Genomic DNA, 17,169 nt, shown 5'->3' on the forward strand with positions numbered 1-17,169 from the left:
GGGACACAAGAGGACATGGATTAAAGCTCAGAAAAAACAACTACAGAAGAGACTTCAAGAAAAACAGCTTCCCCCATAGAGTGAGAAGATATATGGAACGGACTGGACAGAGAGGTGGTGTGCAAAGTCTATACACGACTTCAGAGAAAATTAGACACTGAGATATAGGGACGGGACAGCACGAGCATAGGCTCCCCTCCCGTAAAATACAACTAGTAGGTAAATACAATTTTAGGTAAACACACACACACCCGGTAGCTCAGTGGTTAGAGCGCTGGCTTCACAAGCCAGAGGACCGGGGTTCGATTCCCCGGCCGGGTGGAGATATTTGGGTGTGTCTCCTTTCACGTGTAGCCCCTGTTCATCTAGCAGTGAGTAGGTACGGGATATAAATCGAGGAGTTGTGACCTTGTCGTCTCGGTGTGTGGTCTGTGCCTGGTCTCAGGCCTATCCGAAGATCGGAAATAATGAGCTCTGAGCTCGTTCCGTAGGGTAACGTCTGGCTGTCTCGTCAGAGACTGCAGCAGATCAAACAGTGAACACACACACACACATATATATATATATATATATATATATATATATATATATATATATATATATATACACACACACACACATATATATATATATATATATATATATATATATATATATATCACACACACCCTCTCTCTCTCTCTCTCTCTCTCTCTCTCTCTCTCTCTCCCTCTCGTTGACCAATAGCGTGGCTTCATAATAAGTGACGACAATCAGCTGGGTGGAGGAGCTGCGAAGGGGAAGCCGGGAATCGAGGCGAGCGCGCGGGACTGTCTCTAGTGAGTGACAATTTGTCTTTTCTTTATAATCTTTCCAATGATTCAACTCTATATAACAATGTTATTACGGAGTTTATTCACCTATCACTATAGGGAGGTAGTGGCGTAGTAGATCGGGCAGACATCCATGCGTAGGTTCGAATCCCACCATGTACCGCCTTGAAACTTTGTCATTTGACGAGTAGTTAAAGGTACCTACATGATGTCACCATGATATCCAGGTTCTGGGTCAGGGGTTCTCAACCTGGGGTACGTGTATCTCAGGGGTACGTGAGAGGAATTTTGGAGATACGGTGCAGGCTTTTCAAAATGCTTGTTTTAAATAACTGCAAGCCTGTTTGTAATATTGAAAGTGGCCTAAATGTGCAAGGCTAGACGTGTCCTCCACTAGAACTAGGGCACGTTAACAACGCTAACAAGGAAACTCCTGGAGTTATGTCATTTTAGAGAAAGCTCTCTTGGATTACAGTTGTCACACAACCTTGGAAACCTATAATATTTAGTTCTGATATATTATTTTTATATCCTATTCACACACACAGTGACTTACCTTGCTACCTCTTACTAGTAACAAGTTGCAACTACGTAGCTGCAAACAGTAATAGTTCACCGCCACAATGATCAAAAACTGTTTGATATAGTTCCGTTTTGGTAAATGTATTGCATACTAGTCACATAGTGTTTCCCTGTGAAGTACTATTAGTAATCCCTTATCAACATTACCTCATAGTGACATACTCATATTAATTGAAAATCTTGTCAGCTTCACATATATTACACAATTTAAACTTAGTAATAAACTAAGTCGATAAACCATGAATTTATTTTTACCCTTCCTGACGCTGCATTGTGGCTAAGGGGTACGTGACCAATACTGAAAGACTTCAAGGGGTACATAAGATTAAAAAAGGTTGAGAACTCCTGTTCTAAGGGGAGGTGTAATTAATTGCCTTACACAAAAGATGCGCTTGGGTGATATGAGCCCTAATATGGGTACCACTTTAAATAAAATTGCCTGCGCCACTAATGGGTGGAAGCTGAACAGTGCTTCTCATACTCTTCAAATATACCTATAGGAGCTATATAGGATAAAAAAAAAAGTTTCTTCCTATTTCCTTTCTAAATCTATATTAATCACACTCGAATCCATTATCTCTTGGCCTATTTTGATAATTGATCCTTAGGATTTTAATTACACCATTCTCGCTGTATTCATTATGCCATTTAAAGACATTAGATCAGATTCCCTTATTATTATAGATTCTTCGTCTTCCTTTAATGAAACTTCAAGGTCGTAGGTTTTTTTTTATGTAAATGTACCAAAAAAAAAAAAAAAAAAAAATATATATATATATATATATATATATATATATATATATATATATATATATATATATATATATATATATATATATATATATATATATAAAGGCCCATACTGTCATATTGTCAAAAGCCCTGCACTGCACTTACATGTGGGTCCACGTCCTCGCTGTCCACCTTGAGTTGCACCAACATGCGCTTGGGTCGTTGCTTCAGGAGTTCCATCACAGCGGCACGACCCACGAAGTCACCCTGACGAATAATGATGTAAAGTGTTATGAGTGATTGTGCCATTCAGTCTGTTCTCTTTGATGTATAATGGTGGTGATGGCTGTTGTCACAGTGATCAATACTATGCCATCTTGTGTTAGCGGTACTTTTACATTCATTTATTTTTTGGGAATGTAAGAAAAGTCGTTAACCAAAGCCTTCCTTAAACACACACACACACACACACACACACACACACACACACACACACACACACACACACACACACACATACACATACACACACACACACACACACACACACCTTCTTCATGTTGACAAATGACATAAGCCCCGCGTCGATTATGGTGGTATCCATGTTCATCTCGGCGCCCCACATCTTGAAGCCTTTCTCCTGCCGCATCACGTTAAGCGCCAGTGTGCCAAAGTCTCCCACACCTGCAGGGAAGGAAGCAAAGTCAAGGTAGTGGTCAGGACAGCCGCGCGATGACTCAATGCAAAGGAATGCAAAGGAAAAACCAAACGATACTGTCACTAGGAGTTCATGTCCCGAAAGGTTAAGCCGTAAAGTGAAGAGTTATTTGGTTAATATATCTATAGTTTTTTTTTTCTTTATTTTTTTAAGTTTAGCCTGTGAGATTTATTGAAACATGAAGTGATGGGTCTCTCTCTCTCTCTCTCTCTCTCTCTCTCTCTCTCTCTCTCTCTCTTGCATTTTGTTTTTCTTTCAATTCGAAAAAGAAACTAAGAGGATGGAAGACAGAGAGAGAGAGAGAGAGAGAGAGAGAGAGAGAGAGAGAGAGAGAGAGAGAGAGAGAGCACAATAATATATGATAACAAGTAAGGGTATGCGAGCGTGAATTTTGTTACTGCCATTACCATGTTCGTGGCCAGCGTCCAGGAGAGCTTCATAGAGCTTGGCGGAGTGAGAGCGGGGGTGGTAGAGCTCCCAGCCCAGCTCACCGGTGTAGGAGAGGCGCATGGCCAGTAGATCTATTCCAGCAAGGTTCACCTGGCAAGCACAGAGAGTGAAGCAGATTACAACACACTCAACAGGGTATTTAAGGATTGAAGGCACTGCAGAGTTTAACTTGACTTACTTTCAAACTGTTTTGCTATCTGTCTTTTTCCATTGCATTAATCGGTTTTACTGTTTTCCCAGGGAAGATCGAGAGATCGAGATCGAGATCGAGAGAGAGAGAGAGAGAGAGAGAGAGAGAGAGAGAGAGAAAGAGTCTGTTTATTCATGGCCAGACTGAACCATGCGTGAATTTCAGGAGGCGGAATAAATGCATCGAGAACGTCAATAGAATATTAAAACTATGTTTGTTAAAAATAAAACCTTACACGGCATGAAAGAAATACATCAGGTAAGGACGTGTTATGTTCACGTTTGGAGAAGACTTTTTGCTTCATCAAATACGTTACATAAGTTGACATTTCAAGCTTATAACTTAACATGAAAAGAGCAATTTATATATAGTGTAAACTAAGGAAAGAGTAAAAGATGAATTTAGAAGAAGACTTGCCACATCAAAATACGTAACAGATTTATAGACTCTGCACGTTAAAATCACAATAAAAGATGTAATGTGGCAGGAGAAAAAAAAGAAGATCCATCTGATGAATATTTGAATACACACACACACACACACACACACACACACACACACACACACACACACACACACACACACAACGCACCTCCTTAGCAGAAAAGAAGGGGAATTTTCCCTCGAAGGCTAGTGACAACTTGGACAGTATCTGCTTGGACTTGGGCCCTGCCACGCTCAGGCAGCCCAGGTCGTCCGTCTGGTTGGCAAGACTTACCTTCCACCCGCCATGCCTTGCCTGCTCCTGAAGCCACCTGAAGAAGTGCAAGGGAGATTTGTGAAAGTCTTGATGGAGCAAATTGTTCTCTTTACCTTACTGTAGATTGCCTTACATATTGTTTTGTTTGCCTTACTGACTGACGGACTGACTGCCATTCTGTCTATCCGTTTATTTGTTCATTTTATTCTGTCTGTCTATTCTTTTCTGTCTATATGTATTTTTGCTTTTTTTGTCAGTCCTTTTTCTTCTGATTTTTTTCTCTGCATTTTCTTCCATATTGTTTGCCTGTCTTTTTGTTGCTTTCAGTTTTTTGTCTGTCTTTTTATTTGCCAGTCTATCTCTGTCTGTCTGTCACTCTCACACTCACACTCCCTACCGTACTTCCTCAATCCTTTCCTCACTTCCCTCTCCTCCTCCTCTTCATCTTCTTTCCTCACCTCCTTCTACTCCTCCTTCTCCAATTTGCACCATCCTCGTACTCCACACCTCTTCCCTATCCCATTTCCCTTTCTTCCTATAGCTTTTCTTCCTCCTCCTCGTTCTTTTATGTCTTCCAGCCTTCCCGTGACACACCTAAGGTCATGCATCTCCACGCCTGACCCCGTGATGACTAGGAACGAGTCCTCCTTAGTCCGTGTCACCGTCAGTTCAGCGTACACGTGGCCGGTGGAGGTCAGGATGTGCGTAATGACTGTCCGGCCAACCTTAGGAATTCTGCGGCAGAGAAAAGGAGAGGTGTGGTGGTGGTGGTAGTAGTGATATTAACAAAAACGATATCAACAAAACTACTACTTCTTCTGTTATTACTACTGCTATTTCTACTACTGGTACTACTGCTACTACTACTACTACTACTACTACTACTACTACTACTACTACTACTACTACCACCACTACTTCAGGTGGTAGTGGTATGTGGTTAGTAGTAGCAGTAATAGCAGTAGTAGCATTAATCAACAAAATTACTACTATTACTATTAACAAGAAATTTAACTTGGGATGAAGCGGTATTGCAGAGAGAGAGAGAGAGAGAGAGAGAGAGAGAGAGAGAGAGAGAGAGAGAGAGAGAGAGAGAGAGAGAGAGAATATACATACGAACATAAGTTCCTGTAAGTCAGTTCGTCAGAATGAATTTCAATGACTGTACCACAACCAGCTAACAACAATTACAAATGGAATAAAAAATAAACAGAAGGACAGATATTACTCTCACTCCTCTCCCAATAACAACTATACACAGGAGTAACGGGAAGTAACAATTCAAGAGATCAGCATGGTTTTCAGTTTACCACAACCAACAAATATCAGAAAGCGAATATGTAATTTTTTCCTATTCTTCTCTCTCTTCCCGTGGCAATAGCATGAAGCAGTGACAAGAATACGTACTGTAGATGGAATTACAAGAGATCACCATATCTATGTACAATCACGGAATAATACTTCGAATATAAATTAACCTAGCTTTCTTCATTACAAGTCGTAATTTTCCCTGCATTATTATCCTTCACTGCCATAATAAGGATAAAAAACAAACATCGACCGTGACAGGACTCGAACCTGCAATCTTCGGATCCGAAGTCCGACGCCTTATCCATTAGGCCACACGGTCACGAGGAAAGTGAAAGAGAGAGAGAGAGAAAGAGAGAGACTTGGGATAATAGCCTCGGTGGTAGATGAGTTGCGATGAAGTAGTTGTTGTAAGGAGAGCCAAGGCCACATTAGACAAACATTCAGGCACACAAGCATCCATTCACTCACCTACCCACGCTGCCACATCTCGCCCCACACACACACACACACACACACACACACCGCGTAGTGTAGTGGTTAGCACACTCGACTCACAATCGAGAGGGTCTGGGTTCGAGTCCCGTAGGCGGCGAGGAGGCAAATGAGCAAGCCTCTTAATGTGTAGACCCTGTTCACCAAGCAGTAAATAGGTACGGGATGTAACTCGAGGGGTTGTGGTTTCGCTTTCCCGGTGTATGGAGTGTGTTGTGGTCTCAGTCCTACCCGAAGACCGGTCTATGAGCTCTGAGCTCGCTTCGTAATGGTGAAAACTGGCTGGGTGACCAGCAGACGACCGTGGTGAATTACACATACACATACACACACCGCGTAATGTAGTGGTTAGCACACTCGGCTCACAACCGAGAAGGCCTGGTTTCGAGTCCAGGGCGCGGCGAGGCAAATGGGCAAGCCTCTTAATGTGTACCCCTGTTCACCTTGCAGCAAGCAGGTGTAGGATATACCTCGAGGGGTTGTGGCCTCGCTTTCCCGGCATATGGAATGTGTTGTGGTCTCAGTCCTACCCGAAGATCGGTCTATGAGCTCTGAGCTCGCTCCGTAATGGGGAAGGCTGGCTGGGTGGCCAGCAGACGACCGTGGTGAATTACACACACACACACACACACACACACACACACACACACACACACACACACACACACTTGATGCAGCTGGGATCATAATCGAAAGCTCATCAAGACATGAAGTAGCAATGAGTGAGAGGCGTCGAAAAAGCCGCAAACATCACGTCGTGTTTATGCAAACTTTTTATAGTACAGGCAGGACTAGTGCGAACTGGTGTAAATCTGAATAGATGCCATGAAACCCAAACTACGTAACTAAGCGGGCTTCAGCAGTCTGAGATCTGGCTAAGGACAGAGAGTGAGGCGGCCACGGACACACAGTAGATATGTACCAATACCAAAATTTTGGCCGATTCCGATACCGATACCGATACCACCTAATTGGGCCGATACCGATACTACTACCGATACTACTACTTATAGTAATTACTGCACTGGACACCAGGATGAGTTGGTGTACGGCGAGCGTTATCAGATGGGAGGCTTTGTTTTGGGGGATGCTGTAAGTCCTTCTGAGAACGTTTGTGAAATAGGAGCAATTCTAGAAGCTTTTTGAAGACATTTGCAAAGGTAAATTACTCAGTAACTGGAATGAATATCTTCTCAGTCTTCTGATTCTTGTCAGTTATCTTAAATTCTTACTTCTTACTCCTTTAGCGACCATTTGGTCTTGTGCATTTTCATTATTAATTTTATTGACGATATTTTGGCGATCAAAAATATTTTTAAAATTATTAAAATTGTAAAACAGACACAAAATATTAGCAAAAGAAACTCATTTTGTTGTGTATGTTTCTCTTTAATTAAATCTGACATCCTTTGATATTAATTCATTAGACATTAGTAGACCAATTCAGAAAAATGAGCTTTCACCTAATCTTTTCAATTAAATAGAAAAAGTTTAGTTTATTCTAAATTTCTAGTGTATTGCTATGATCTTAAATAATTAATATGCAACAAATTATACACAATGCACATGATTACAAAACAGAATCGTTACTTTCTTAGTTATGGAATTTTTACATCCTTAGGTTAACACAAGTAACTCAAAAATTAAACTTGCATTAAAATTAATATACATATATAATTCGAGCTTCCACCTATTCCAGTATGATATCTTGGAAAAGGCTAGCACTACCACTGTTAATTATAAATCAAATAAGAATATGCTGTTATTTACAATAATGCAAAATGCCTAACTATATATATATATATATATATATATATATATATATATATATATATATATATATATATATATATATATATATATATATATATATATATACCAAATCATTTTGTTGGATTCTCAGTATCTGAAGTTTGACATTCTTAGATTATAGTTAAAAACATAAGCTTTTCACCTGTGTGAACTTTGTGTGGGTGGAGGAGCAGCGTCTGACTGAGAGACAGTGAGAGTGCGTGGTGACTCATGACCGACCGTGTGACAGGATGCCGGAGTTCAGCCTATACGCGTTTCATACACGTCCAATCAAGAGGTTGTGGCTTATTACCACAGAAAGCAGTATTCTATGACATACGGTATTCACCACGGAAACTTATTACGCCGTATTATATTAATTTGGTATTATCAATATGTTATATCGAATATATCTCTAAGTAGTAAATTCCTTTCAGGTATCGGAAGTATCGCCGGAAAATAAGTCGATACCGATACCGATACCGATACCCAAAAATTGGGCCGATACCGCCGATTCCGATACCGACACCGATGCATCGGTACATCTCTACTACACAGCCAACGTGATCCATAAGAGTCAAATTCTACTTTGGTAGGCGATCTACATGTTTAATTTGTTTATTATGGCTTAAATAAAATATTCTTAATATACATGTATTTATCTAAAAAGGAATAAATGCATCAGTATTAACGAAACAAAAAAGCAATGAAACGTGCTTAGAAGCAGAGACAATACTTGAATTACGAATATTATTACAACTATATTACATCACCAATGAAAAGGTTCTCAGTGTCTTTCAAATGAAATATGTAAATTTAAGAAACTGTAACACTATTTCACATTGATGTGGTAAAGTATGTAGTTATTTATCTCCCGAAATTATACGATATGAGTTAGAAAAAGTGTCGAGCTTTGCTGGACTTTTTATCATAGAGGACTTGTACTGCTGGACATATTGTTATGTGAGTTATGTAATATGTAAACCGAAATAATGAAAACGAATTTGATGTTACGATATATAGATAAATAGATAAATACATAAATAAATAAAATAACGATCATTACGATGTGCTTGACGGAAATAACGATAAGATTCCACGATAACGATACTAGTTTCCATGATAACGATGCGATTGACCAATAACGAACCCTTCCTCCCCAAGGGTCCACCACAGCAGTCCAGTGGGTGTGAGGGCAGTGATAATGTACCCTTGCAATGCCTCACACGGCTCGCCATGAGCAATGACCCACCACACACCACTACCCATCCACTGTCAAGAATTTAGCCCTTTCACCCTTAAAGGATCCCTCATACTGTCAGTGTCTGGTGCATGGTGCACAGCGTGCCCTCGTTCACGGAGAGTTGTTCATCCCGGTGCTATTACAATCAAAGGACTCGTACACATCCTCCACTAGATTCTATGGAAAGAGCCCTTATCTCCCCATCAAGACTCCACCCCCTCTCTGGTGAATGGCAGACATTAATCCCTTGCTTATGGCGACCCTTGCCTAATATGAGGCTCTGCAAGTGGATGACTATAGTGAAGCTTAAGGCCGCCAAGGAAAAGAAGGACCTTCTGCAAGTTCCCTGCTTTGGGCCCTAGGCCGGACCCGATAACCACCTTTTTCCCACATGCGGCACTCAAGACTGTCGCGGCATTCGACGAAATTTGACGGAAAGTTCTCAAATGTCATTTAAATTTTGATCCGAATAGAAAATCATTGATGGTTAATGAAAAATGGCTTTGACTTGAAAGTGTGCAAAAATCGCCTGATCAACGAAATAATGTGAAGCATCTTTACTACGGAATATGTAAAGTCTACCTTGCATGCTTCCTGCTGTGAATATGCACATGTGACTGAAAAGACAGTGATCCAGTTATAGATTGCTTCAGTACAGTATCTCTATTTCTGAACTCATGCACCAAATCATATGAAATTTGAATAAAATTGAATAAAAATTGTTTTTAAATTTGACAAAGTTTGCAAGCAACTTTTAAATGCAACTGCCTTCGCCCGGTCTGGAGGGCAGGGTTGTTAAACCCTTTAGCTAACATCTAAAGGGTTCCATAGACATTCAGATGCCAATAAGCAGGTAAAGTCACGGAAGGGAGCGCTGGTCGCCTATCGAGCTTGCTGTTGCAGCATGCATTGTACCTTATTGGGTCGGAATCGGAGCTTCGACACTCCACTCATGGTTCATACTTTCTAACCATGCAGACAGTCTCTCGAAATCAAGATAAGTGTTTTCCTAGCTTGTCTGTTGATAACAAAAGGAAAAAAAAAGTATTTATATATATTTTTTGTTATAGATTACTATACAGACCGTAGATCGCATACCAAATTAACTTCATGACACATATACCGCTTACTATAATCACGCACGAAGCCATGGAAGCAAAGAAATGTAAGCTTCCTTTGCAGTGGAGAGATGTCCATTTGTGCGGCCTACAGCTTGTCGTTAGGCTCGCATCCTCAATTACTTCTGCGCTGCACCTTCACTACTTTCAACAGGCTCCTTCACCCACGCTGCCGTACAAAAAACGGTGCGTGTCACCATGATACCGAAGTTCTAGGTGGTTACACCAAAGATGCGCTTGGGTGGTGATATGGGCCTTAATATGGGTATACCACTATAGATAAAATTGTCTGCGCCACTAATGAACGGAAGCTGAACAGCGCTTCCCAACATATATTCTTCAAGTATGCCTATAGGCGCTATAGGCCATAACATAAAAAAAAGAGGGTAAAGGCGGCATGCCGATCGCTAATTTACTGTCCTTTTTCCTGCTGTACTTACATAAAATAGCATAGCGATGATAAACAGCTGAACGAGACTCACTTGTTGGCGGTAATGTAGTTGAGGAAGGCTTCGGCGTCAGGTCCCTCCACCAGCAACTTGGCGAAGGGCGTGAGGTCAATGATGCCAGCTGAGGTCATGACCAGCTCCACCTCGCTCTCCACAGGAGAGTGCCAGTTGGTCCTAAAAGAGAGAGAGAGAGAGAGAGAGAGAGAGAGCATATTGCAATATATGAAATTGTATGTAAATATGTATTAAGATACTTGAATTTTCTCTCTCTGTTCATATGAGATTATTACTAAAACAAATAAATCAGTGTGTGTGTGTGTGTGTGTGTGTGTGTGTGTGTGTGTGTGTGTGTGTGTGTGTGTGTGTGTGTGTGTGTGTGTGTGTGTGTGTGTGTGTGTGTGTGTGTGTGTGTGTGTGTGTGTGTGTGTGTGTGTGTGTGTGTGTGTGTGTGTGTGTGTGTGTGTGTGTGTGTGTGTGTGTGTGTGTGTGTGTGTGTGTGTGTGTGTGTGTGTGTGTGTGTGTGTGTGTGTGTGTGTGTGTGTGTGTGTGTGTATTTGTGTGCTTTGTAATCACGTTCTTTTCATTTTTATATTTTTGCTAGCTTTGTTATTTATACTGTTTTATCACATTATCCATTAATATAAAGGTTCTGAAGACTCTCTGGATCTTAACCTAAGTCATATTCTTTTTCTTTTTTTTTCTAGTCTTTCTTTTGTGGTCAATAAATTGCCTACACATCTAACTATATATTTATCTGTGCACACGGGTCTAGCCCCACTCACTTTCTGAAGCTGGGCTGGTACTCTGGTTTGCCTGATGGGCAGAACCAGGCGGGCTGCTCCCACCCGCTGTGAAAGTGCATGCAAGCCCCGCGCTTCTCCATCAGGTCATGGGCGCCGGACACTCTGCAGGTGGGGCGGCCTGACATACGACAGGCGGGGAAAGATGCCAAGAATTATCCATTTGGTCTTATTTCCTGTCTGTAATGTTTCTGGCGCAGAACTTATCTTGCTAATGTTAACTTTCTTTTTCCTTTAGTTGTCAAAATATCTTGAGCGTTAGTCTATTTTATTCTTCTCCTTTCTCTCTCTCTCTCTCTCTCTCTCTCTCTCTCTCACACACACACACACACACACACACACACACACACACACACACACACACACACACACACACACACACACACACACACACACACACACAGATATGTTCCCTAATACAGAGTAAAAGAAAGCAAACACATGTGGTATAATGCTATATGTGCAAGAGCTAATAAGTGTAAGGATCGAGCTTGGAAAAAAATAAGGAAGCAATGGAATGAGGCAAATAGGAAGCGGTATACAGAGGCACGAAACGAATACATTAGGATAAGAAGGGAGGAGGAGGGAAATTTTGAAAAGGACGTAGTGAAGAGATGTGAAAATGAACCCAAGCTTTTTGTAAGTTTATAAACGGAAAAATGACAAACAGAGAGACCATCACTAAGACTTAAACAGGACATATGAAGCAACAGAAGAAATGAGTGAACATGTGTACGGGAGCCTTAAATCAGTATTTAATGAAGAGGGAGATTTCATAGAACCAAACAACCAAGGGATACAAGAAGGATTAAGAAACATTGTGGTGCATAAGCAAAAAATCAGTAAACTCCTAGAAGGTGTGGAAGTGAGGAAGGCAATGGGTCCAGATGGAGTGTCAGGATGGACACTGAGGGAATGTAGAGACCAACTGGTAGAACCAATCTGGGATGTGATCAACAGCTCTCTGATGGAAGGGAAGGTACCAAGGGAGTGGAAAAGAATAAATATAATCCAAATATATATAAAGGAGGAAAAAAGACAGAGCCCCTAAATTATAGACCAGTGTCACTGATTAGTGTTGTGCGAAAGATCTGTGAAATTGCAATTAAAGAAAAATCGTTAGAATATCTGAAGGAAAATGAAATAATAGAAAGCTCACAATTCGGTTTCAGTAAAGAAAGATCTTGCATAACAAATTTATTAAGCTTTTATACAAGAATAATAGATGAGGTACAAGAGAGAGATGGATGATTGACACAGTGGTTATTTGGACATTAAAAAGGCCTTCGATAGAGTACCACATAGAAGACTCCTATGGAAAATGGAACACATCGGAAGAATAAAGGGAAATATCTTAGAATGGATAACAGACTACCTAACAGATAGGGAAATGAGGACAATGATAAAAGACACCCGATCTAGGTTGGAGCACAGTCACTAGTGGCATACCACGGGGTTCAGTGCTGGCACCAACTATGTTCTACGTATATACCAACGATATGCAAGATGATCTGAGTAGTAACATAAATTTGTTTACGGATGATGTGAAACTTTTGAGAGTATTAAGGAACATCAAAGACTGTAGGGAATTGCAGAAAGATATTAACAAGATCTAAAAGTGGAGCCAAGAGTGGAAATTATAATTTAATAACAGGAAATGCCATGTAATGAAAATGGGTAAAAGTTATAGAAGACCTATGTGGGAATACAAAATGGGAGAACAGATTATAATAAAAAGTGGTGAAGAAAAGACCTGGGAGTGATTATACAAGACACTCTGACTGTAGAAAGACACATAAATGGGTTATTTGCTTCAACATACAGGATACTAACTAACATCAGGGTTGCGTTTCATTACATGGACAAGAGTATAATGAAAACGATCATAACCATTATGATAAGACCTAGACTAGAATATGCAGCAGTGGTGTGGTCACCATACAAGCAGAAAGACATCAAAAGAATAGAAAGAATCCAAAGGACCGTTACAAAGATGTTGCCAGAAATAAAGGATCTTCCCTATGGAGAAAGACTGAAGGAAGTGGAACTACCATCCTTAAAGGACAGACGGGAAAGAGGAGATCTAATAACGATGTACAAATTAGTAAACCATATGGAAAAGATAGATAGACAAGACATGGTATCACTGACGGAGGATGGTGGTAGGCGAACAAGAGACCAAGAAGGTCACAAAAGTCAATCAATCAATCATATGCTGGGGGCGTGTCGCCTCGCTTACCCTATGGCACCACTCCAGGTGGTCATGCCTTGTGAGTCTCCATGCAGGCTCCCTTCCCATGCCAAGTAACTCCCAGCAGGAAGCATCGACTTGCCACAGCCATGAGTTCTGTGGACGTCCCCTGGGCCTCTTCCATGCTCGGTTATCCCTTTTGGAGACAACCTGATCGGCTTCCGGGTAGCGTGCCACATGACTATATAGTCGTAGTTGGCATTGACAAACTATGCTGGTAATTGGCCTCGGATGAGTTTCACGAAGCAATCGTTGATTTGACACAAAATCATACCAGAGGTACCCCATGATTCTGCGAAGGCATCTAGTACCAAAGACATCAATTTACCTTTTCAGATCAGTGTTCAGTGTCCATGTCTCACAACTGTAAAGTAAGACAGGGATCACCAGCGACTTAAAGATCCTAATCTTCGTCCGTCTGCACAGGTACCGACAACGCCAAATACTCGTGTTGAGCGAGTCCATAACGCTGTGGGCCAGGCCAATCCGCCGTATAACTTCCTGACTCAACCCACCATTATTACGCACTACACTATCAAGGTATGTGAAATTTTCTGAGATCTCAATGTCCTCGCCACAGGCATGGACAGACTGTACTGTTTCATCTAGTAAGCCTCTAAACACCTGAACCTTGGTCTTGGGCCAGGAAACCTGGAGTCCCAGGGGCTTCACCTCCTCGTGCAGTGCCTTCAGAGACATTACCAGAACCTCCAGTGATTCAGCAAATATTACTGCATCATCGGCAAATACAAGATCTGTAATTTCAGTATTGCCGACAGATGCTCCACAATGACTTTGGCCTGCAACTCTGCCTAGTACCCAGTCCATGCAAATGTTGAAAAGTGATGGAGCAAACACGCATCCCTGCCTCACTCCCATATTCACAGGGAGCAAGCTGGACATGCCCCCTCCACACTTCACAGCACTCACCAATAATCCTTGCAGAAATCCCACGGAGACGCAGAAGATCCTAGAGTGTCTCTCGATGCATTGAATCAAACGTCTTCTTAAGATCGACATAGGATGTAAGCATCCCTTGTCAAAACTCATGTCGGCGCTCCTCCAGTACGCAAAGCGCTCGGATCGGGCATGAACCCAGACTATTCTGGTCTCTGGTGTTTCAGCAGGTGACTGCGGATACGCATCAACAGCAAATGGGCAAGCACCTTGCCTGGTACGCTGAGCAGTGTTATACCATGGTAGTTGTTACAGTTCTGACTATTCCCTTTCCCTTTCCAAATTGGGATGACCAATCCCTTTTTCCAGTCAGGGGAAATGGTATCTAAATGCTATACAGCAGTCAAGACAGCATGCAACCCTCGGATCATGGCCTACATCCCCGCTTTGAGCAGCTCCGCACTGCTGTTACAGATGCCAGCTGCCTTTCCACCCCGCAACTTTGCCATACCCTCTTTGACATCATCAATGGAGGGTGCAGTTTCGTCAATAGGTGGATCAGCATCGAGCATCTGTAACCCTGCAGTTTGGAGCTGTCCACTTGGAAGATCCACCTTGAACAGGTGCTCAAAATACTCTGCGCAACGAGCCATCTGCCCATCTGCGTCTGATACGAGGCAGCCATCTGCTGTTTGGATAGTGCTTGCCTGAGAAGTAGACTTGGAGAGGAGTTTCTTCAGGGTTCGATAGGCAGGTGGGAGGTCATTAGCATTTAAATGACACTCTACATCCTCAGCGAGACCCCTGACATACCTCTCCTTGTCTCTCCTCAGGAGAGCTCTAATCCTACGTGACAGAGCCCTGTACTAGTTGCGGTTCCTAGCAAGTCTGCCAGCACGACTCTCCTCAATACTGTCCAGCGTCTCTACCGAGGCGAAACCACTCCGTGACCTTGGGCGCTCCCTAACGGATTCCTTGGCAGCCTCAAGAGTCTCACATTTGAAGGTATCCCATATCTCTACTGGGTCCTCGATGGTGTCGAGCACTCCAAACCGATTGATTGGAAGGTTATCACTGCATACTCCTGGGCACATGTCAAATCCTTTAGTTTTTTCAATATGAAACATAGTGTGGTCACATCTTGGAGGCTTTCTGGACTTGACACGCAGCTTGAGTGTAGCAACAACACACCTGTGATCGGTCACAAAGAACTTGGCACTCCGAAAATCCCTGCAGTTCTGAAGGATCCTCCAACGAGTAATAATAAGGATATGGTCGATCTCCTTTGCTACCCATCAGGCATTACTATAGCAAGTCAAGCGGTGCAGCGCTGGTCTCTGATACCAAGAACCTGCAATTCTCAACCTTCTGGATCTTGCACGATTCAGAAGGAAAGAGTTGTTGTCGTTCCTGGTACCAGAGCCATGGGGACCAACACATAACTCATAGCCGGCTCTCTCAGTGTCAATGAGTTTAATGCTGTCATAAAAATCAGTGTTTAAGAAACATTAAAAAGGTTTAGTTTTCCACACAGGACGGTGGATATTTGAAACGGATTGAGTGAAGACATTGTAGCAGCAAAAAGTGTGCACAAAAATAAGAAAAAGTTGGATAAATATAGATATGAAAACAGGTCACTATGACCCCTGCTTGAACTGAGTAATATACAACTAGGTAGTCTAAATACACACACACACACACACACACACACACACACACACACTAAACTTTTTCAACTGTGTCTATCGACTTCTACCTTACCTTCTTGTTGGAAAAATTCAGCCTGTTCCTGAAATGGGTGACCGTTCTAATACCTCAAAGTACCGTCCTAAAGCTTTAATCTCTTGCTTGTCTAATGTTTTTGAATCTACTCTCAATAGGAAGATTTTTAAACATTTGTCACTTCACAATTTTCTTTCTAATCTCCAGTATGGTTTCCATCAAGGTCGCTCTACTAGTGATCTTCTGTCGTTCCTTACTGAGTATTGGTCATCCTCTTTTAGAGATTTCGGTGAAACTTTTGCTGTCGCGGTAGACCTATCAAAAGCTTTTGAAAGAGTTTGGCACAAAGCTTTGATCTCAAAACTGCCCTACTACAGTTTCTATCCTTCTCTCTGGAATTCTATTTCAAGTTTCCTTTCCGACCGTTCTATTGCAGCTGTGGTAGATGGCCACCGTTCTTCTGCTAAATCTATTAATAGTGGTGTTCCTCAGGGTTCTGTCCTGCCACCCGCTCTTTTTCTATTATTCATTAATGATCTTAACCAAACTTCTTGCCCTATCCGTTCTTACGCTGATAATACCACCCTACATCTCTCCACGTCCTTTCACAGACGATCAACCCTTCAGGAATTCAACAGATCACACAGGGACGCCACAGAACGCCTGACTTGATCTCTCTAAGATTTCTGATTTGGGTAGAGAAAACTTAGTAGTGTTCAATGCCTCAGAAACTCAATTCCTACATATATCAACTCGACACAACCTTCCAGACAACTATCCCCTCTTCTTCAATGACACTCAACTGTCTCCCTCTTCCACACTGAATATCCTCGGTCTGTCCTTTACTTATAATCTTAACTGGAAACGTCACACCTCGTCTCTTGGTAAAAACAGCTTCTATGAAGTTAGGC

General features: G+C 41.8%; 1 protein-coding gene and 1 non-coding gene across 3 annotated transcripts in view; both read right to left on the reverse strand.

The window, feature by feature from the left end:
- LOC123512442 (dimethylglycine dehydrogenase, mitochondrial-like) overlaps nt 1-17,169 on the reverse strand; it is a 46,719-nt gene that overhangs the window by 1,552 nt on the left and 27,998 nt on the right. For both annotated transcript variants that reach the window (XM_045268859.1, XM_045268858.1), the window contains 7 exons: nt 11,371-11,509; nt 10,622-10,762; nt 4,779-4,919; nt 4,077-4,239; nt 3,252-3,384; nt 2,677-2,810; nt 2,292-2,393 (listed from right to left, as the gene is read on the reverse strand). In XM_045268859.1, the coding sequence (XP_045124794.1) occupies nt 2,292-2,393; nt 2,677-2,810; nt 3,252-3,384; nt 4,077-4,239; nt 4,779-4,919; nt 10,622-10,762; nt 11,371-11,509 (953 nt within the window). The remainder of the gene's footprint in view (nt 1-2,291; nt 2,394-2,676; nt 2,811-3,251; nt 3,385-4,076; nt 4,240-4,778; nt 4,920-10,621; nt 10,763-11,370; nt 11,510-17,169) is intronic.
- Nucleotides 5,742-5,814, reverse strand: Trnar-ucg. The gene has a single exon. It is a non-coding gene; the product is annotated as a tRNA-Arg (tRNA).

This window comes from Portunus trituberculatus, chromosome 33, assembly GCF_017591435.1.
Source record: "Portunus trituberculatus isolate SZX2019 chromosome 33, ASM1759143v1, whole genome shotgun sequence".
NCBI classification, from domain to species: domain Eukaryota; kingdom Metazoa; phylum Arthropoda; class Malacostraca; order Decapoda; family Portunidae; genus Portunus; species Portunus trituberculatus.